This window comes from Synchiropus splendidus, chromosome 7 (genome assembly GCF_027744825.2).
Source record: "Synchiropus splendidus isolate RoL2022-P1 chromosome 7, RoL_Sspl_1.0, whole genome shotgun sequence".
Classification (NCBI taxonomy): domain Eukaryota; kingdom Metazoa; phylum Chordata; class Actinopteri; order Syngnathiformes; family Callionymidae; genus Synchiropus; species Synchiropus splendidus.
The window spans coordinates 12,690,963-12,713,573 of record NC_071340.1 but is presented as its reverse complement, the minus strand read 5'-3'; the positions used below and the strand labels follow the sequence as shown (position 1 = coordinate 12,713,573).

Sequence of the window (22,611 nt, the reverse complement as noted above, 5' to 3'; positions counted from 1 at the left end):
AAACCCAAAACTTTATTTACGGGATATTTGTCTGTCGCTCTAATAGCTGCGAACCAAAATAAATTCAGTAAATGCCTAATAAAACTTGAGCTCATTACGTCCGGCTTTAGCAGACATTGAGGCACTTAGCAGTTTAACTGCAGACCTTTGAGGCAGCTAAAACAACCCCAAAAAAGGGCAAGGACTTTTTTTTAATTGTCAGCACAAACAAGGTTTATTGCTGCAAAAGCCTCATGCACCACAGGACTTAATCCGCCTGCTATATTAGAAGGTGACAGTTGTTGAAAAACAGCTAAAAATAACAAACTTGCGATTATGTTGTCAAAGATTTAAATACACACAAGTGGTTGGAGGCCATGGGAAAATCTGTGGAACACATTTGTTATGCTTAATGGGTTTTAGCTGTCAGTTTCAGTTCTGTTAGGGTGAGAGACACAACAAATGAATGTGTGAAAATGCTCTCTTTTGACAGAGGTGAGGTTTGGAATGGTGCACAGCACACAGCAGTTTATTTTAGATTTATTGCCAGGAAGTAACCCTGATACCTTGGCGGTGGCGGTTTTCTTTTGAATTTAGGTGGAAAAAGAGCAAAAAAATAAATAAATAAATAAAATAAAAATAAAGAGGAGAAAAAGCTGTGTGAACTACTGACATCAGAAGCAAAGCAGGTAAACTTACTTCAGAATACTTTGAGGCCCACTATAGATCAGAAAAAGCAGAATGTGAGGATACAGCAAAAGAACGATTGACAACAGTTCCACGCCAAAGCATGCAGAGATGGATCAGTGTCGGCCACAAGGTGGTGCAATTGAGCTATTCCCCTGACATGTTGACTGTCAATACAATGGGTAAAAATATTCTTTTGTCGAGCTGTTCTTGAGCGTGAGTTGGTGTATTCACTTTTCCTTAGCAATATATTGATGACAGCCCCCCACTAACTGGCCATCTATCAATCAGAAACCAATACACAACTGTACACAGCGAGGCGCCTATAAATAAGGCCTCCATTCTCTCACCTAGCGAATTGAATAGCCTGATTTATGTGGGTCCCTCAACACGTTCTAGTGACAGCAGCAGCTATGTGGGTGTGGGGGTGTTGACAGCTTAATGTGAGCCAAGTCCCACACTCACAGTGGGACTGGAGATGCTTGTGTCGTGGGGTAAATAAGCCAAGTACACCACTAAAATAACCACAATACCTGTGTTTAATGAAAAGCATGAAACACACCAAACCAGTTAAAATAAACGATATTGATATTGATAATTGATTTGGCAAGAAAGAATTCATTTGAATAATTTTCTTTTTTGTTAAGGATGAGTAGGGCAAGAGCTGGGAAGTCGCCTGCAGGTTGGAGGTTCTTGCCAAATTTCAGTGTCTCCAATATATAAATAAAATTAACACGAAAAAAAAAAACCCAAAAAAAACAACAACACAGAAAACTGAAATAATTACCATTAAAAATGCATTATTGAAAAACAGAAATAATTACTATGAAAAATAAATTACTATGAAAAACGGAAATAACTCAGATTAAAAAAAAAGAAATACATATAAAAAAACATATAAAAACAAAAATAATTACCACAAAAAATAAGTAACTAAATAAAGGAGTTTTTTTTTCCTCCCGTGAATGCAATAAATTTCCAAAGGATAAACCAGGAAGATATGGCATGGTAATATTTTGAGGAAATGATTTCAGGTTAGATTCAATAAAACACTGGTGGCATGCTTCAGGAACTGACTTTGTGACCCGAGGAGGAGCAGCTGTTGTCTGCAAAGAAGAAGAAGCAGGATAGAGGAAGGGAGAGACAGAGAGCATTTAAATACGATTCAGCTGTCTAAAAAAAACCCTGAGCTATAAACTTGGTGGTCTTTGTTTCACCCAAGCACATGCCACATCCACAGCATGCAAGGGTGGTTAGACATGCAAATGAGAGCAGCCTCAGAAACAACAATAGATGGATATGGAAGATGCAGCCAGTTTGAGGCCTCGTGATGATTCATGAAGTCGGACTTGCCGTGGGTTTTCAGCTAAAGAAGTTCTCATGCCTGGTTTGAGAATGACAAAGGCTAGGCCCACAAAGACAAGACTGCATCAAATAAAGAACGTCATAAGAGTGTGCTAGTCCGCTGAGGAGCTTGATGTAAAGCTTCCTTCATCCAGGGTTCAAAGGCTCTCTGTTGCGACACATTTGCCTCTCCAGAGAAGAGAATGCCACACAGCTTTAGTTACCCTGACAGGTTTATATATAAATACAGACAGCATCATCACAAAGTTATACTCACTATGCTCCTGGAAGAGCTCTTGAAATGAAAAGCATGGTGTTGGGAACTAATTGGGATAAACAGCACCACACAATGATGTAGAAAACCGAATCTATTTTTGGAAAATATCATGAAACTACAAGTGTCACACTCTTATTGTTTTAGACACCATAAGACATTTTAGACAGACCCGTATATGGGTCTCCCACTGGGGGAATAAAGCCTCCGGTCTCATGACACCAGCACTCACCCATTAAAATGCATTGGCAAGGCTCCGCCCTGACTCTCCAGGAGGCCCCGCCTCTGTCCCATCGCCACCTCACACGCATTTTCAGTGGAGTAAAGGTTGATGGGAGTGTTATACACCGAGGGTTGAGGCGGCACGAGGACGGGTGGAGAGGTAGAGAGGGAGGATGAGGGTGACAGGGGTGGGGGAGGAAGAGGTGGACTGAGGTGGGGGGAGGCGGGCGTAAATGCTGACAAAGGTGACGGAATACAGGTCGCAAAAGACGGTTGTAAAGAAGGGGACTCTTTTCCCGATGCGTATCCTTCGTAGGATCTAAAGGCCTTGGTGATGGGGATGGTGGGAGAGCTGGCACTGAAAGGGTGGGGCATGGGTGGAGAGGGTGGATGGGTGAGGGCCACTGGTTTAATTACATCTGATCTGTCCACCTTCCAAGTGCATGCAAAACACAAACACACAAATAGGCATATCAATAACATCACAGCTCAATGCACTCCATTCTGATGCTTCTGAAATTCTGGTTTTTGACTGAAATATCTCAAATCAATGCAAATATTAAGGTAGAGAAGCATCAGTATGGTGAACTTATTCCATGCATCAGGTGATAAAACTTCAATGGCATTTGATAGGTTTACATTAAACAATCAAAACTGCTGAGACTGTATACACAAAGGTAGATTTTAAAGACAATTTTCCACTTAGTCTTCCTGTTTAGAATGAATTCCCTTCACTTTTACAATGACAATAACCATGTCACAAACCTTTGTGTACTTACAGCCTGGTTAAATATTCGAGAATATTATGAATAACTGCTTAAACCAATGGAGTAATTCACGATTTCACTATCTATGAGTCCACTGGAGTCAAGATCTGTATAATGTACATCTGTATAATGGCTTCAGTGTGTCATTAAAAGATCCCTTCTGATATATAAATCAATGAAAATATAATAGCATTAAAAATAACTGGGAAATTACAGAGTAAAGTTTGATATATCACACACATAACAGGCAGCACTGCAGATGGATACTGTACCTTTGGTGCTACAGGAGGTGGTTTGGGAGCACTGGAGACCCTGAAAAGGCAAGTAAAGAATATTAATATATATACATAATAGGCATTATAATAATAATCCAGTTTGGTTACCCACTCGATAGAAGTGACCTAAAAGTATGAAAGTTTGTAATACAAGCTTCCTTCTATTCATTCTATGAAGTTATTTTTGGATAAACCTAAGAGTGATATTAATGGTTCTAGTCCAAACAGTCCCAGTTGGGCCAGTAAATTACTGTGGTTCGAAGAAATGTCTAGTCGGGTGAATCATTTTTAAACCTGATCTCCCTAAAACACTCGTATTTCCATCATTAGCCACCGCAGATCCAAAAAGTTTGCCTGTTTATGTCTTTTAAACTTTGAAATATGAGTCGCTCGCGCTGAAAACCTGGGACTAAATGTAGATGTGCTTTTTAAAGCAGCTGTTTTTAGTCGACAAAAGCCTTCATCCATCTGATACTGCTGCTCTTTTGTACACTTGAAGCCACTTGGACCCACATGCTCCTGCAAAGGTCAGTTGAGGAGCATACCTTTCCCTGAAAAGTCACATAAGCTTCGCAGAGCAACATCATTTTCATTTCACTGTGATCATTTCAAATCCTTCAGACTGATCTCATTACTGAGTGATGCAGGCAAGGGAAAACAAAAAAATAGTTCTGCAAATTTCCAAGTTTGAAGAAAGGCACGTGGTAAAGTAAAAAACATTGATGATTGAAAATGTACTTTTTTTTTTTTATTAATTACAAAACTTTAATTCAAGTTCTACCTCATTGTAGAAAAACAAGGAAGAACAACAGAATAAAAAAAACAGTCAACAAAAATAAAACCAGTATTTATGCATTGAGCAGTCTGCGCATCTTAATGTATGGAACATGATCTGGTGGAAAAACACAGCAGTTATCAGAAGGTAGCTCTTATGTAAGCTGTGAAGTAACAGAAGACAAAACTGTCAGCAGCTCAGCATTCCTATCAGAGCAGACCTTCTAGAAGGTTCCACAGGGAGATCTCATGTCCTTCACGTCTATAAATTTAAACCAGAACACTTGAAGTCGCCTCAGCTGCCTGGTAGCACCAGCTCCCACTCTGCTCTTTCTATCATGCTCAGTGCAGATGTCTGCGAGGATGGAGACAACGTAGATCAAAGAAGATATGATCACATGCAGCAGCTTTGATTTCAACCCTTTAACTTCAATTCTAGCCCAAACGTCAGATTCAAATGCACAGAGAGACAGTAGAGTCTGACACTTGTCATGTACTCGAGCAGTGAAATGTGTCTCCATAGCTCAAATGTGTGAAGTGCAGAGGGTAACTGGTTGCTGTGACCCACTGTGTCAACATGAGCAGAGAGAAAATTGTGCTTGATATACTGTTCTCTCTTGGCGAGTCATTTTGGCACTGTGTTCCCGATTCTAAATAAAGATCATATACGTGAAGGATGCTAACTCAGTACCCCACACACCAAATGTAACATTCCATTCAGTAGACTCTGGCATGAAAGACAAGTATGACTGAATATTCAAGCTTCAAACTCTTCTTTTAGTTTCATTCTCTGTGACTTGAAGAAAAGAGTGGAGGGTTTGCTTTCAGCTTCACCATAAACTGAAACAGACCACCGTAACAAGGGGAGGATGCCAGGGCCGCGAGTCAGTGCACGGTGACTGGCAGGATTATTGCCACGTGTGGGTGGACTATAAATAAGTCGTGTTTGCAGGCGGTTTGGGGTGCATTTTCAGGAGCGACAGGCAACTCATAATGAAGCAACCTTAATCGGGTGCTTAAACTTTATAGTATCAGGATCTTTTCCCAGAATGCCATGATGCCATTGTGTCATTATCAAACGTAATTGCTTCCATCTATGAACATGATCATCCCTGGTCGAAGCAAGTCAGGAGTCAGGAGTTCAAGGAAACTTATAAAATCTGTCTGACAAAATCAAAAACAATGGTTCTGAAAACTGCTCAAGAGGGACAGTCGGCCACAAAACACAAATATTCAAATGAAAAAGAACCAAAAGCTACACAGCCAATGATGTGTTCAGGTGTCACATTTTAGTGGGCGATGTGGCACGTACCGAAAAGTAAATAAAATGACTTTCAGGTTCAAGGTTCAACCTACAATAGGTCTTTGCCTTCACCGGCGCAAGCATCTGCCCACGCGGACAGCAGGGTGATCGCTCCAACAGTTCGTGGCTCCCCAAAAACCCACCAGAGGGGTCACTAACAGCTGCAGGGTTTTTGGCAACAGTAAGCCTGGCCAGTGGAGCCGATGACAAAATATGCATTTCCCCACTCGGGGATCAGAAATCTTTCTATTAAAGGGGAAGTGAAGATTATTTTCCTGGAAAAAAGATTAGAACATGATAGGTTACACAAAAACCCACTATAATCTTGCTAATGACGGACAACATGCCATATTATACCAAGCATTTAAACATCTGGCCTCTATATAATTATGTATTTATATACATAATTAGACTGTGGAACCATAAACACATACAGTGCCCAGTCACTATAGTGAGCACACAGTGAAAAATAAAACGAATAATGTCAGCAGACAGAGTCAGGCGGCGCTTTTTTTTAATGTGGGTCTGAGGGCCTATTGTGGTCCTTTTGCAGATATCATGAGGCCCACACTTTAAATATCATATCAAATGAGAGCAAAGTATATCATGAGCATAAAATGTCTGGTCAAACTTCACATCATCTCTCAATTCTAATTCCTAAAACGCTGAAACCTTTGTCATGGCTGTTTGTGTCATTTTGCGTTAACCCAAAAGGTTATATATATATATATATATATATATATATATATATATATATATATATATATATATATATATATATATATATATATACAACATTTCATTTTTATATTTCATTTTTCTCCTAACCCATTGTTAAAATTAATAAGACTGTCACTAATGCATATAATATCCGGGATAAAATACAATGTTATGTAAAAGCATAACACCTTATGCCAACTTGCAGTTCCCTTTTTTAACTTCCTCATATATAATATCACATAAAACGCATGCCTCTTGAACAAAAAAGCATGGATGGGAGGCAGGAAACAAACATAACATCAATGACATCGGTGGACCCATGCAACACAGACAGCAGTGAGACCATAAAAATCATAAGACCAGAATTGTGCGGGTGAAAATCACCCAATGTTAATGTTCTAGGGTTGAATATTGGTCCCGACATGTTTTCACTTTATCAAATATATGTTGGTCCCCCACTGGGCTGAGGGACAATAGGTGAATATTAGTAATGGAGGGCAATAAAGTGAGGCTAGTTTGATGTTCAAGACATTACAGAGGCAGTGACTCCACATGATATAAGACTTTTCAATCTGTTGTGGAGATGTTTTCAATCCACCTGACCCTGTGTCTGCCCTTGAGAATGTATGATGTCAAGAGGTGCCTGATCTTTGAACGTGACAGTAGCTGCTCCTCTACCATGACAGTGCTCACACGTCTATAGGTAGATAGATGACGCCAGAATCTGCCTACAGAAACCCACTTTGGTGACTACTGTGCCATTGATCTCATGCAGGTTCTGGAGAGCAGTTGTAATGGCCTCTCCTTTTAGCTTCTAGTCTCTTCTGTTCACTGGCCCCAGCTCCTGTGAACAAGAACTCATGTTCCCTACTGGTAGTGAGTAATTCTTTCGTCTCCCATTGAGAGCCATAACTCTCATCTCTGTTGCTCCATTTAACTTTGAATATGCTGAGGTTTCAGCTTTGGTTCGACATCAGCATCACTGCACACAAAGTCGAGGAACGAAGAGGAAGGTAGTGGAAACTGCAAAGTTCCCGCTAAAGCTAATTTGATTTGAGTTGAAAGAACATTCTGAAATTTTTGCTTTATTTGTAAAGAAACAAAATCCAAACCAACAGTCCATCAAGCAAGACGCCAAAACGTCTTCTGGCTCCCGAGCTCGGCACTCCAAGACAAACTGCGCTTCAAAAACGGTTCCCAGCTGGAAAAGGAAGCGATGTTCGTACGCACGACGCGGCCCATGAATCATGCGCGGAGGTTACGGGTATCAAAGTCTTCACGATGAGTTCCAAGGATCACTCTGTTCCGTTTCTTTGACTCCTGCTGCTGCCCCAGCCAGGGCAAGCCTGTAGTACAAGCACGAAAACACCCTGTGTACTTCCTGAGGCTGACATTGAAGAAGTACATGCCAGCAGCTTTTTTTTTTTTTTTTGCCAGAAGGCTGAAAAACTGACTTTGATCGTTTGGATTTAGCGCAGGTTTATAGACAGCTACAGATGTATTTAACTCAGATCCAACGTCAAGTGTGAGTGTATGATTATGGCAACTAATAAATCGTCTTTTCAATTCATTTTATCTGAGGAAACACACAAAAAAAGGTCTTGAATTTGAGTATCGATTGCAAACAAACCTTCCTAGTTTCCTTTATTCCTGGCCGATCTATATGTTCAATTTCTCATGATGTGAAATGTCAATTATTTGTGTATGTCACGTTGTATTATTGTATTTGGCAATTGGCAATTGAACAAATGAAGTGTTATTTTCATTGCTTTTATTCTCTTAACTTCATTGCGTCAGGCTGCGGGAGTTATTTTCATAATCTGGTCAACAGTTTGCTTCATTTAGCGAAGAGCCAAAGACAACTTAATTTGATTCACATTAAATAGTATTGGCTTCAAAATATATGTGTGAATTGACGTAACCACTAATGATCTAATAGTTTGTGTTTTTTGGAAAGTGGAGGACAAAGACAGAATGGTCCAGATGCAGCAGCGTCGCATTAGTGTTAAGTATAAAGTGAGCAACTCTTGCAACTAAAAGAGAGTTTGTTTTATTTGGCAAATCCTGCACCGCAGTGAGTGACAGGAACAGGTGAGTCAAATTTGGCACCTTGGCTTTGACTGATCTTTGGCAAATATCACACACAACTAAGATGTCGAGGCAGCTGCAGTTGGAGAGTTCCAAACCGCTCCAAGCCCATTCACTTCCACCTCCATTACAAAGGCGCAATAGATAAAAAGTAATACTGGAGATTTGTCTTGTCTTATACAGTAAACAGACGTCAACAGCAGCCATCTACACCGAAGATAGAACGTCATGTGACACATGGGCTTAGCACGAGAGAGGCCAGTGGGAATAAGCTTTCAACGTCACTCACTCTGAAGATGTTTTGAACTAACAATGATAGGCAGAAAACAAAAAAAATAGTGACAGAAATGTATTGAAATTAGCATGTAATTCAAGTCTCGTCTTTTAAATGTTGATGCAACCCAGTGTCACTTGACATGTCTGATCAAGGCTTGTTCTTTTTGCCCCAATTTTAATTCAAATGTCGTCTATTTTTCACCTTGGAATGCCAAAATATGGATAACACAGTGTACATATTTAAGTACATTACTTAATGTTAGATAACATTTTCTATGGCTTTATGACTCTGGGGTCGCCGATACTGACCCTGCAATGCCAAGAACAAGTGGCAGAAATTGAGTAGCTAAGCAGTTTGTTAATGGAGTCACCTGTCTTAAATGAATCACAGTGCTTGAGTCTCGCTCCACATTGAAAGAAGATGAATGGCAGAACAAACAACAGATACAGAAAAAGAGGTTTCAACAAAGCAGTAACACAAGCCTGTGCTAACAAGTGAAGATTATTTGTTGTGTTACGTTGCGCTGTCTTCAGCCATTTCTTCTGCCACCTTTTATATATATATATATTTTTTTTTGTGCTACATAAATGTCTAGATGAGAGAATCATGACATAATACTTGTAATAAAGTGGTCACACCACAGCACCCAATCAGGTTTATGATTGATGACACATGCTCTTAGGTGAGCTGGGTAGTTGGTTCTGCCAAAGCTGGGCTATTTTCAACCGGCCGTTCTTGTTACACGTGAGTCAGTTCCAGGTAAACATGGAGTCCATTCACGTTTCAAGCACATAGTCATATTTCACAAGGGAACATTTGTCACCTGTGGTTGATTCAAGCCATTTCCCAGTGAAGTGTAGTGTACAAGAAAGCAGTCAGTATATGGGGGAATTGCTTTGTTTTTTAACACGCACGAAAAAAAAAACAAAAAAAAAACGTGCTGATGCTAGTAAAACACAAGCGCAGCGACACCCGCAGCACACGTGTGTCAGTGTAAGTTGACAATCTATGAAAGTACAATCCAGGGATTTCGCTGAATCTATTCCAAGAACAAAGTGTAAACAGATGCCGCAACCCTAGATATACTTTCCTCACTGAGGCCCTCGACTAAATCTTGGAGCCAACTTTCCCACTCAAAATAACTCAAGCAGCTGTCAGAGGAGCAGGGAGAGCTTCATAAACTTTGTATAGTGAGTGCAGGTGTGTGTGCAACTGATCACTTAGACACATCGTGAGTGTGAACCATGACATCACTATCCTGATGTTAAAGAGTGGCTCTTGTCTGTCGTGCTTCAAGTTAGATTGAATTTATTCATTCGATTGTTTTTTTTTAATAAATGTTGGGACAATTCTGTTGAATGTTGTTAAAAATCAATAAATAAAATCAATAAATAAAACAGTTGAAACAGGATATGTTAAAATACTTGCACTAATATGGTGCAGAGATTAAAATATGTTTTTGTTTACCAGATCAAGAAATAAAAGTGCCAGTTTTCCAGGATATGCTTCAAAGAGATGTCTTGTATTGTTGTATCATGTATTATATTGCATTGTATTCGTCGATATTTGACTTCCATTTGGCCTCAGCTGTACCCAAAACAAGAAACAGTTCATCCAGAGACACCATTTTATAGCCATCTGTTTGCACTCCCTCGCTTTTTATCCCAGACAAATAGCTTTTAATTGTCCTAAGAAATGCATGGTTTTCCTCTCACACGCCACAGACAACAATTAAATGACAGAAAACAACAATTAAAAAATGTGTTGATAGCAAGCAAGTGTTCAGTATGAAGGACAACAACAATTATAATATCGGTAACAGATGAGATTCTGGCAGAAGTTAAAGTTAAATATCTGCCTGCAAATGCTGTATCTCTCGCTTGCAACAGTAACATAGCGAACACCATTATTTAACAATATATTTTGGACGGCTTTTCTTGTAACTGAAATTCAAATGACGTACTTGAAGTTGAAACACGTAAATAAAGTAATGCATTTTAATCATAATAAATTGAAAACGCCTGCTTCATAAAAAACCTACATTTTTCTTGGGTCATACAATTCTAAAAAAAAAAAATCTTTAACCTGCTTATAAACAATCAGGTTTACGTCAGGGTGAAAATTCAACAATGTCTAAAGGGAAATTTGGATATGTGTGGACATACTGATGCACGAAAAATGAATAATAGAAATACTGAGAAACTGCAAAACGTCAGTGAGCTCCAGCGAAAATGTGACAGAAGAGGGATAATTCATGTCAGTGCTTCGGGGAGCTGTAAAAACTCTGGACATTCCTGCACTTACATGGTCCTTGGGATCCCATTAAAACATAATTGAACGGCTGCAGGACTCCCATGTTATGCGCTCACTTGAGGCCCCGAATTACAAGCTGCCTCATGAGCGTGCAAGAGCAGAAAATACATTTACATTTATTGTTGATGAAAACCTGCATGTGAATGCAGGGTCTGTGAGTGAAAGTCAAGGCGCCTTGACAACAACCCAGCACTTAACCGCGTTTGCCCCGAGAGCGCGAACGTGATTATGCGGCCCCAGACTTATGACGTTTTCCCATCGCAGTTTGCTATAATAGCAGCAGCAGGAACAAAAGTGGCTGTCAACCACTGATCTAATTTCAGCTTCACGCAACAGGTAAAGTGCTGCATAAGACCATGATTCCATGGCAAGGTTGGAAACATTAACTTATATGTATTTTGTCACCATGGACACAGCAGGTTTGTGTTATCCAGCACAACTCTGCAGTTAATAAATTCACTTCAACTAACCTAATTCCGAGGTCAGCCAAAAGCATTTGGCCCAAGATCCAGGTCTATCTGCCATGTCATTTCTCACAAGAAAAAGAGCACCGCACAAATTCACTCTCCTCTCAAAAACCATCCTCGCATCTGCGGCTCATCTAGTCTCACATCCAATCTCACTCATCCTAAATCATTCTCTTATTTGGCAAAGGAATAACAACCTGTCTCCTTGAGTACACAGACAGAGACCACATGGAGCTGCATTGGCTTTTGCTCAACGCTGTTATTGGGACTTCATAAGAAGCACATGATAAAGCATAACGCTGCGCAGTGCTAGCAGCTCAAAGTAAACGTTGCTAACAGGGGGATATACTACAGCCATTCAATTCAGACTTTGGCGAAGGAAGTGAAGGATATTGAAGCTCAAGTGGTGCCAAATATTCAAAGCAAATGGTGTGTAGAGAAAAGTGCAAAGTGTGGCCCGGGGGCCATATGTGGCCGATGCCTGTATTTCTGTGGCCCTTTTAACATCAGACTGAAACTATAACTGATCATTATAGTTTTTCTGCTTTTTTCTTCTCTTTTAGTCACCACCACCACTTCAGCATTAAATATAGCATGGTCTTGTTTCAAGACTAAATTTTTCTTCTTTACATTGGCCATTTTTGTTTGTTTTTCTAGTTGCTCAGAATACATTGAAGGAATACTGAAAATATATTTAGAAATACATTTTTATCTTGAACGTTTGGTTCATAGTAATGTTGATTTACATTCAAGTTAACTGCATGTGAAATTAAATATTTCAATTTTTCATCGCATCTTTACACTTACTTACATTTAATCTTGTTAGGTCCTTTTTACTAAAGTATATATTTTGAATATTTTTCCGTCATGTTTTGTAGTCATAGCTGTCTTCCTTTTGATGATGGCCCCTCACAACAGTTACTGTTTCTAATGTGGCCCTTCAGGAAATTTCATTGCCCACCTCTGGAGTAGACTTAGTTCCTAAGTGCCATGTTTTGTGGACAGTCCAGCCTGCTCTTCTCATTCCTGAAGCTCTCTTAACCAGTGACAGTTAAAGCACTGGCGGAATAAAGGAGAGAGAGACGAGTGACGCCTTCAAGAACTAACAAAAGAGAAGGACGAGATTTCTTCTTTCCATTACTCATGTAAACCTATTAAAGTCCAGATGTTGACCGAGGACTGACACTCTTTGTCAACTTCGGTAAGCCAACAAGGGCCAAGCAAACCTGAACCTTGGAAACCCCATCAAGATCCTAGATGGACTACTGCCCACCTGCCGACGCACTCCAAAGAAATCTTTGTAGAACTTCAGCCGGAGCCAGAAATCTCACAGCGGACACGCAGCGTTAGCATTATAACGCTTCCTCGGGATCAAACAAGTGCTTCCACGTGTGGCGGAATGAAGAATGAATGAAAACCTGATGTTTGCCAGGAAGCACGGCACAGAAAATGCTTTAACTAGTCTCCCAAACAACCACACGATGATATGGGATTAGCTCTCACAAAAACCTCAAACTTAAATCCAACCAAGAGCGAGTAAAGCTTGTGTCGTTTTGAATAGAAAATCCTCTAAATCTAAAACAGCGCTAGAGTTGGTGCATTTGTTTAGAGCTGAAGTTCAACTTGTCCCTGTAGATGTTTCACTTGGTCTCTCACAACTGTCATCCATAAATCACACGTATCGCCAAGCAGCGCTCCACTTATCGCAGAAGAGTTCGACCTCAGGGACGGAGGGTGGTCCACGTGTGGGGGTCTCACAGCGATTAGACTCATTTCTCTTTCCTGCAGGGACCAGCTGAGCTACGGTGCGACTGTTTGTGAACTAAGATTAACTTCTGTAACAACACTGAACATCTGCTCCATGTCAAAGGAGAAGAGTACGAATGGACTTCCAATTTGCTGCTGAGGTTTGTGGAGAGAAACGGCACCCTTTTCCTGTGTTCACACGTTAAATCAGGGTCGAAGCGGTTCGGTTCTGACATCATGGACTTACTTCTGCAGGGTGAGGCTGAGATTTCCAGTGCAGCTCTTGATCTTGTTCTGGGCTTCCAAGTGGTTCATTCCTTCTGTGGCAATGCCGTCGATGGATAGAACCATGTCGCCCACGGCAATTCCACCTTTGGCTGCCTTTCCACCATCAGTTAGCTGTAGAACAAGAATAACCACACACAGTTTGGATTATCCGAGATCACGGTTGACATCATAAAGCAGTCGAGGTAATGAAGAAATTAAAAGTTCACTCCGTATTTATCATCCGTGGAACCATTACTGGAGGATTTGGAAGAAAACATAATGAAAGAGGAGCTTTTCTACCACAGAGCAGTAATGGATCCTCACCGTTTGGTGTCTACTTGTACAAAGTCACAAATACATCATAGCGAATGAGTATTTTATCTAATTTTTGTGAGTTTAAAATGACGCATGGAAAGTCAAATGTGCTCCAACCAGCAACAATATATAACTTACAAAAAATAATGTGTGGATATTGTGCAAATATATTCGTGAGGTTCTGAATGACTCCAGAGCCGGTCCATGATTATCCCATTATTCCCAGATGAAATATTCGGAATGTGCCAAACAGCTGATGAGACGTTCTATTTTATTGTGAAAAGGGGAAACGTTAATTACAAGCCACATGTTGCTACGCAGCCCGCATCATAAAATATAGGCTCTCTGATTAGCATTTGTTTCTTTTCATTTTGAAATGCTGCTTGCAGGAACAAATACAAGGAGGACATCAGGAGAGAGACAAATCTAAATTGATAACATGTGAGTCAAAACTGTGTGCTGGTAAATACTGTTTTTTTTGTCAGACTAAAGTAGTATCAGAGGATAATGGTGGATAAAGTTGAGGAAAGGAAAATAGAAATTGTGTTTTTACAAAGATTGACAAAACAACTGGGGGAAATGTAGATATCGTATGACATGACAATAAAGTCAGGAATGTTGGACTTGACTCTTCAGGATGGTTTTAAAACTCGGACAGTATTTCGGTTCTCAACTGTAGTGCAATTTATGAAGCATTTGGGTGGAAGGCTCGAGTGAAATGAAGCACAAGAAGAGAGTTCGCCCAAACAAAGCTTTTAGTTCATAGGTTCATTCAAGTGTGTTGTTTGCTTTTCAGCAGTTGAGTTGAATGGTTCAAACTTGGTTCAAACCAACTCTTCCAAAATCTCATTTGACTACAAACTAGAGTGTCAAATTATCACATTAATGCCAATAATAATCAATTACATTAAATATTTTTCTTTTTTGCTTTAATGTAGCCCTTCTCAAATAGTGGGAGGCAATGCGTTCCATGGTCGGAGGAGTTGTGTGTGCTGATCTTGTCACTGCCCTATTCCCGACTTGGTGCCGATTTCCTACCTGGGCTTGTTTCTATGACGTCATTTCCTGCCTGCATGCATGAGTTACGTTAATACGTGAAGTCGGATGGGATGAAAACAACGAAGTTGCACATTTAATTACTATTATTTTAGAATAGATTATTTCTTTAATTATTTAATATAATTCAATAATCTATAATTTAATTTAATTCAGTTGTTATTCTTTAAATCGTACTTTATTCCAAAAAAAGAAAAGTTGTAATTCATACGGTCAAAAGGCGCCATATGGCCACTAGGCCGCAATTTGCCGAATACTTTGTCCAGGCTGGGAAGTTCTATGATTTATTTATTTTTTTAATTTATTTGTTTTATTACTATTATTATTTACATTTCAACAGTAATTTAATTCTACAGTTGCTGAGTGTTCAGGTCAATACATGGTGGTGCAGGAGGGTTTGAAGTCGGTACCTTGGGATTGAAATTCAATGCGCTAAACACAGGCTAGATGCATCAGAGAGAAATGCATTGATGTCTCCATACAGAGACTGAAATGACAAACTTTTATTTACAGTTATTCAGGTTTGTAGATTGAGAAAGAACCTCAGCAACTCCCATCAAGTTTGACATTTACCAGAGTCCTTCTTATCAGCAGGGGACAGTGACAAACTTGGAAGTGTGTGTGGGATGTGGAGTGCACCGCCTCTCTCTTTCCCACGACGTGGAAGAGCAGTACCCAAACACAAAGGTGGAGGTTTGGCGGTGACCTCATGTGGTCTTCATCCGACATACGTCCTTCTGTTACAACGTTCTCATGAATCAACCCACAAGTCGCTGTTGTGAATTTGCAGTGTTTGTAAAGATGAGATCGTTCTTGGAGAAGATGCTCACATCTGTGCTGCTAACTATTCTTAGTCACTGAGAAAGTGTGAGTCGGTCCAAAAGGAGATGAGGTCATTTGTTACTCTAAATGACATGAAACAAGACCACACAGACCACGAGCTGAACACCCATGAATTCTGTTTGCGAGGCAGCAAAAACATGACTCTGTTGAACTAAAGCAACAGAGCATTCCGACATGCTGTTCGATGACATGCCCGGTGTTTTAACTTTTGTGTCCTCTCACACCGACAGACAGCCACAGGCAGCGCTAATAGGAGTCTGTGCAGTAGGATTAGTGTTAAGGCTCCGTGGCCCCAACCTTTTATAGTCATATTAGCCCCACACACGCAACATCTCTCAGCACTGCCTCCCGACCGCAGAGGGAGGCGGCCAATTACGGATCGACCTGACAACGATGAAACATTGGGTGGAAGGAGGAGAGAAGGAAGGAAGCAGGGAGCTACTGGTTACTTCTGGATACTTTGAGCCTTGACTGCGTACAGTGGCTCGCCACTGGTATTCTCATAAATCAAACCACAAAATCTTTTATTAAATGTTTCCACAATGAAAAAAAAAACCTCAACAACTGCAAAACAATGCAGGCAACACAGCTGAACACCAGCGCAATGAAATGAAATATTTCATCACCTTATCATCTTCATCTGCAGGGAACAACGCTTCACATCTACTTTCAATGGAGAGTACAGTTCTATTTCTTCATGTAGCAGCTGTAACGTCTCCCCAAACAACTGCACGATAACACTCCTGCCGATCTCTTACAGTAAATGTTTGAAGACAAATAAGACTCGTCTCGATCAACAAAAGATGCTGCGGAGAAATTAAAAGCAGAAAACTAAATATTTTCAAACAAGAAAAGCGACGACGCAGGCCTTTTGATTTACTTGGGTCACCGCTGAACGAAAGCAGACACACCCACATACACGCACACTGGAAATGTTTTCAGGCTGCCTTTATCAAGCACAATATCTGACTGAGCCCCCACCACCACTTTTACAGGGCATCCGTTAACACTTAACCACAATTTATAGGAACAATCTCTGAGGAATGTTTGAAGTGCTGATTATTCTAATTTCCCGACAATGAGAGGGTCAGAATTATTCAAGTAATATTGCCTTTTGAGGATCTATCCCTACAGAGATGCACAAGACAGATGTGGCACAATAGCAAAGATCATTTTAAATGAAATTACTTCTCTTCAAAGGATGTCTTTATGACTATAATAAACCACTGGACAGAGTTATAGTGTCAAACACGTTTTGTTTTGTTTTGGGTTTTTTAATGCAAATATAGCATTTATACCAGACCGTACCCTGGTGTTTGGGTGACGTTTTAAAAATGACTGTGGCCCAGTAACTGGTTCTTATGTTACAATAGTCAGGTTTCCATCCAGATCTTTCAACATTTTAGTGGAAATTTGCAAAAAGAAAATGTGACTTTATGCCTGTTTCCATTATTGAGAGGAGAGTGTGCCATGAGCTGACGTCATCAGACAGAACAATTGGCTGACAGTCAATAACTGTCCATGGTCAGTAGCTTACCATGTTGTGGACTGTGGACAGTCTACTACTGACCATGTTGTGGACTGTGCACAGTCTACTACTGACCATGTTGTGGACTGTGCATAGTCTACTACTGACCATGTTGTGGACTGTGCACAGTCTACTACTGACCATGTTGTGGACTGGGGACAGTCTACTACTGACCATGCTGTGGACTGTGGACAGTCTACTATTGACCATGTTGTGGACTGGGGACAGTTTACTACTGACCATGTTGTGGACTGTGGACAGTCTACTACTGACCATGCTGTGGACTGGGGACAGTCTACTATTGACCATGTTGTGGACCGTGGACAGTTTACTACTGACCATGTTGTGGACCGTGGACAGTCTACTACTGACCATGTTGTGGACTGTGGACAGTTTACTACTGACCATGTTGTGGACCGTGGACAGTCTACTACTGACCATGTTGTGGACTGTGGACAGTCTACTACTGACCATGTTGTGGACCGTGGACAGTCTACTACTGACCATGCTGTGGACTGGGGACAGTCTACTACTGACCATGTTGTGGACTGTGGACAGTCTACTACTGACCATGTTGTGGACCGTGGACAGTCTACTACTGACCATGTTGTGGACCGTGGACAGTCTACTACTGACCATGCTGTGGACTGGGGACAGTCTACTACTGACCATGTTGTGGACTGTGGACAGTCTACTACTGACCATGCTGTGGACTGTGGACAGTCTACTACTGACCATGTTGTGGACCGTGGACAGTCTACTACTGACCATGCTGTGGACTGTGGACAGTCTACTACTGACCGATTTATAGAGACAATCTTTAAATGAAAAAAAAAATACAGTCTTATATAATACAAAAACATATTTTATGCATATTGTGCCATGGCATAAGTAGCCAGTTGCCTATTTTCTCCTTTTTTATATTATTAAAGCAAAAAAATCTAGTCAAATGCAAGACTATTTCTTTTGTCCATCCAGCACAGTAGATAATGTGGCTCCTTCGGAAATTTCCCCAACCCCTCATTTTGGAACCTCAGACGGGAGGGGACACATTTGACTCCATCGATCCCCTGCTGACTTCAGCTTCATCGTTGTATGTTACAGTCCACTTGAAAACAGTTGCCATTGCTTTGGGTACATTGAATGAATGCTTCAGGTAGAGGTCAAAGGACATAGTTTCCCATGTTCTTTTTCCCAACAAATTTATGAAGATATGGGGACAGTTTCTGAGCAGAATCAAAAAAAGACTGCTCGATTGTTGGATTGAATACTGCCTTAATGAACAAAGTGGAGTCTTTAATTGAAGGTTGGCATCAGCTAAACCAGGGGTTTGTAACCTTTTTGATGTCTGGGCCCAACTTCCCCCCGACATCAGAACTTTCCCATGTGATCATCGCAAATATATTTATTTGTTATTGAAAAAACCAACCAGCAGCAGAACCAGATACAAGTCATATTCATCAAATTTACTAAGGAAAAAAAAACTTGATGCAAACTGTTGAAATTTTTTGAAAAACTGAATAAAACTCTGAATAAAATAGATATAATAAAACCATGTCTAAATATCATAAAATGAAAAATAATAGATTTTATTTAAACTCCAAAGAAGATACACGTGAAGTGCAAATGAAAGTATTGCCATAAAATGTTCTAACTAATTTTCAAAACTGCTTCAACAGGTGCTTTCATGAACAGTTTCTAATGTTGGGGGACAACATCACTTCCTTTAACATTTTTTCTTTCTTCTTTCTTTTTCATAGTTGTTAACTATCACAGATTTGCAGCTATCAGGTCAATGCAGTGACACACTACTGCCACCATATGTGGATAATGTATTCAAACTGAGTTGCAAAGGTGTGAAACTGAGAAAACTTTTAGCGGGCCACAAGGAGGTGCTCGCGGCCCTGGCCCCTGGCCCTATGGTTAAGAATCACTGAGCTCAACGACAGCCATGCAAAAGTGAATACGATATGTTTGGATTTTCTCTTGTATGTTGGCATTTATTTATTTACTTTACTTTACTGTATTTACTGTTACTATAATCATGAATTTATTTTTTATTATTTTCCAGTTTTGTTGAGAGGCTTGTGTCTCAGTGAAGGTTAAAAATGAAAACCAAGAGATTTCAGACAGCTGTTACTTGTCCAAAAATCAAAGCAAAACATTCAGTGCTCAACGACAAGAATCTTGGGTTCACGACTGAAAGAAGATCAAAGGAGGACACCACAGACTAGTCCAGCCACCGCTGTAGGGTCCGTTTCGGTGTTTCCAGGAAAACAGATGTCACCCGCTTGTGGAAGTTTCCAACCACACCTGGCAAGAACAGACCCAGGTGGGAAGATTTTATCTGACTAACCCTCACCAGAACCTCCTTCAACTGGAGGTGGCTGAGGGAAAGAACGTCAGAGAGCCACCACTATGTCAGAAAACTGACCCACACTTCAGGTCGGCCTGCACGCAGAAGACACTGATGATGACACGCAACTCGCAGCGGGCCACAACTACGTTTGCACGCTTTTCAACAAACAGCATTTTCAACACGCACATTTTATACTTGAAATTGTGGAAGAAGTTTTCAACACATGCTAATTAAGGCATGCTAGGACGCTTGCTGCTCCTGTGGCTTAAGCTCCCCACCAGCATCTGTGCTTTTCACAAGGCTTTTGTTACAGAGATGACAGGCGAAGCGCTCACATCACGCTATGAGTGGACCAGGAATCAGCACTGTCTTGATGGCACTTGGACTCTCTTCACTTCAGGTTCCTTCAGTGTCCAGGTAGAAATGAGTGAGGACAGTATGTGAGAGCTGCTCAGTAAATATAATATCTGTTTATTATCACTGACAAAGGATAATTCAGTTGACATTTGAAAGAAATAAAGATATTTTATGCAATGAGTTACCAATCCCTGCTGCCAACTGCAACTCACAACTAAAAAAAAGACTGACGAAATGAAAAAATATTATACTATAATATAATATTTTACATTTTGAAGTATCCCTATAATGCAACTAAGGATGCAAAGGGAAATTTTTTGTTTAAATTTTGATGGGAAGTTAAGTTTGGGAAGTTTGGGAATATTCCATATTGGAAACGTTTGGGAATTAATGGGATTTAATGGGAATTTTAAAGGAACTAACCTGGAACACATTCGAATAGAATAGAATAGAATACAATTATTGTCCTTGTACAGAGTACAACGAGATTTGAGCGCTACTCCCTTAGTGCAAACAATGTAAAAAGAATATATCAAAACAATCAAGCAGGCAGAAAACAATAAGTCGGTAGTAATAAATAATATATACACAAGTGGCAGCAGTAAAAAGAGCCTAATAACAGAATTATATCCAAGGATGAATATGAACAGACTAGAGAAGGGAGAACCCAGTCGGGCACCAGTTAGGCCAGAGGGACTAGTCTAGATTATGCTAAAATACACTGAAAATTCACAGTTTACTCCCGTTTATTCCCATATATATACATTAATTCCCTTTCCATTCCAGTTGCCATGAAAAGTTTCCACTTCTGAAAATTCCAGGAACTTTGCAAACCTAAATGCAACATGTTTGCATGACGACTCCTACTGCCCAGTTGGTCATAAGCCATTACTCAACATGAACCCTTCTCACCCTGGTCATGGACTGTTCGTTCCTCTTCCCTCTGGCAGGAGGCTGCGGTCCATCCGGACCAGAACCTCCCGTCACAGGAACAGCTTCTTCCCCTCTGCTGTCAGACTGTTGAATTTGTGATTAGCCTTTATTGTTTGTGGGCCTTTTCCTCCTTTATTAGTTTATTTATTTTATTTTTTTGACTGCACCTTTTCCAAAGCACTTTCCTAGTTGGTGGATCCCCACTGACCATGGCTATAAATCTGATTCTGAACTGATCACTGAAGCAGAGCAGCAGAGCCTTGTAATCGCTGTGGGGTCTTTTATGTTAAAGGCACGGACCATGAAAATAGTCACATCATATTTTGCTCCCACGGAGGCCTCACTGCAGTCACTGAGGCAAAGCCACAAAACATACTGAAAACATTATAGAGTTTTGCATAGGTTTGGGATGTTGGCCACAAGCCCGTGCCACCCCTGCACACTGCAGAAGATCGTAACTGAGAGGTTTTAGGGGCGCGAACGCAACACTATTAAACATTCCTCGGTCTGTGGGCTCCATCTGTTGCAAACCTCTTCAGTGATGATAAGCAGAGTTCATTCTCAAACAGAGCATTTTTTACACCTTTGGAATTTGTCATAAAATACTGACTTCAATAAGCTAGCACCTTGGAAAAAGTATTTCAACAGATGGTAGAAATATTATTAAACACGTTCCCTTCAATCAACACTAACAAATCCACATCATGCTTTGTGTTGTAAAACGTACCAGTGCTCAGAGTTTGAAAGGAAAAAGTCGGCATTTGTAACCAGACTCAGCTGCTGCGCACGGCTGGAATGTATTTAATGTTTGTTTGCCACACTGCGACATAGTTAGGGCATTGTTTTTTGTTGCTCCGTTTTATTTGTGGAAAAATAAAAATACCACTTTGTTTGTGAAAAAAAGTTTTTGGGAGAGTTCTAATGGTGGAACTACGTGTCACAGATCTACTTTGGCAGACTGTTCCAGAGTCGCTCCTTGATTTAAGTCTTGACTTTGGGACAGCTACAGTAGCAAGGACCCACAAAGGATCTGAGGCGCCCAGCAGGCCTGGAGGGGTCGGGAACCAGACCAAGGCATCAGTCTTTAACAGTTATCAATTTAAACTTGTCCATAAACTCTTCAAGTAAGTTCTAAAGTAGCCAGTCAGTCGGACCCCTTGAGAATCCTTCATTGGATTCTGTTTGTCGTCTGCGTGAGGGTGGAAGGATCAATAGGCCAAGAGCTAGCATATAAATGGAAATAAGAATGGGACCTGAAATTGAACCTTGTGGAATGCCACAGATACAGACACAAATTTGGCTGGGGATAAAGAAAATGTTTCCATAGTGACTGAAGATGTGAAATGGAGCTTTCACCCTTGTCTGCTGCTAAGAGGAGGTCAGTGGTTACTTTCAGAAGTGCTGTTTCCAGGATGTCCAGATCGAAAACCAGTCCGGATTTTTTTTTTTTTTTGACACATGAAATCTTCAATTTGAGAAGGCAATACTGTTTCCAAGACCCTTACAAAGAACCAAAGTTTGACATTATTAAGATCATCAATACCAGGTTTCCTTGGAGGTTGGATTGTTGTGCCTTTGAAGGCTGATAGGAATGTGCCTTCAGTGAGTGACAATCCCACCTAGAATCCTTCACAAAGTGTGCTGAGGGAACATCAAGGCGGCATGTGGTTGGCTCCATAAGGGCGATAGTGTTGGTTAAGGTGGGTCAGTGGAGTCA

At 40.5% G+C, this 22,611-nt stretch overlaps 1 protein-coding gene across 3 annotated transcripts in view; it reads right to left on the bottom strand.

The window, feature by feature from the left end:
• Nucleotides 1–22,611, bottom strand: part of pdlim5a (PDZ and LIM domain 5a) — a 38,435-nt gene that overhangs the window by 12,316 nt on the left and 3,508 nt on the right. Inside the window, exons 3-7 of one of the 3 annotated variants that reach the window (XM_053871460.1) lie at nt 13,484–13,635; nt 3,546–3,585; nt 1,744–1,772; nt 679–699; nt 546–563 (exon numbers count right to left, since the gene is read on the bottom strand). In XM_053871460.1, the coding sequence (XP_053727435.1) occupies nt 546–563; nt 679–699; nt 1,744–1,772; nt 3,546–3,585; nt 13,484–13,635 (260 nt within the window). Of the gene's footprint in view, nt 1–545; nt 564–678; nt 700–1,743; nt 1,773–2,516; nt 2,939–3,545; nt 3,586–13,483; nt 13,636–22,611 lie in introns of all 3 variants that reach the window. The other 2 variants (XM_053871461.1, XM_053871459.1) reach the window with 2 other exon arrangements.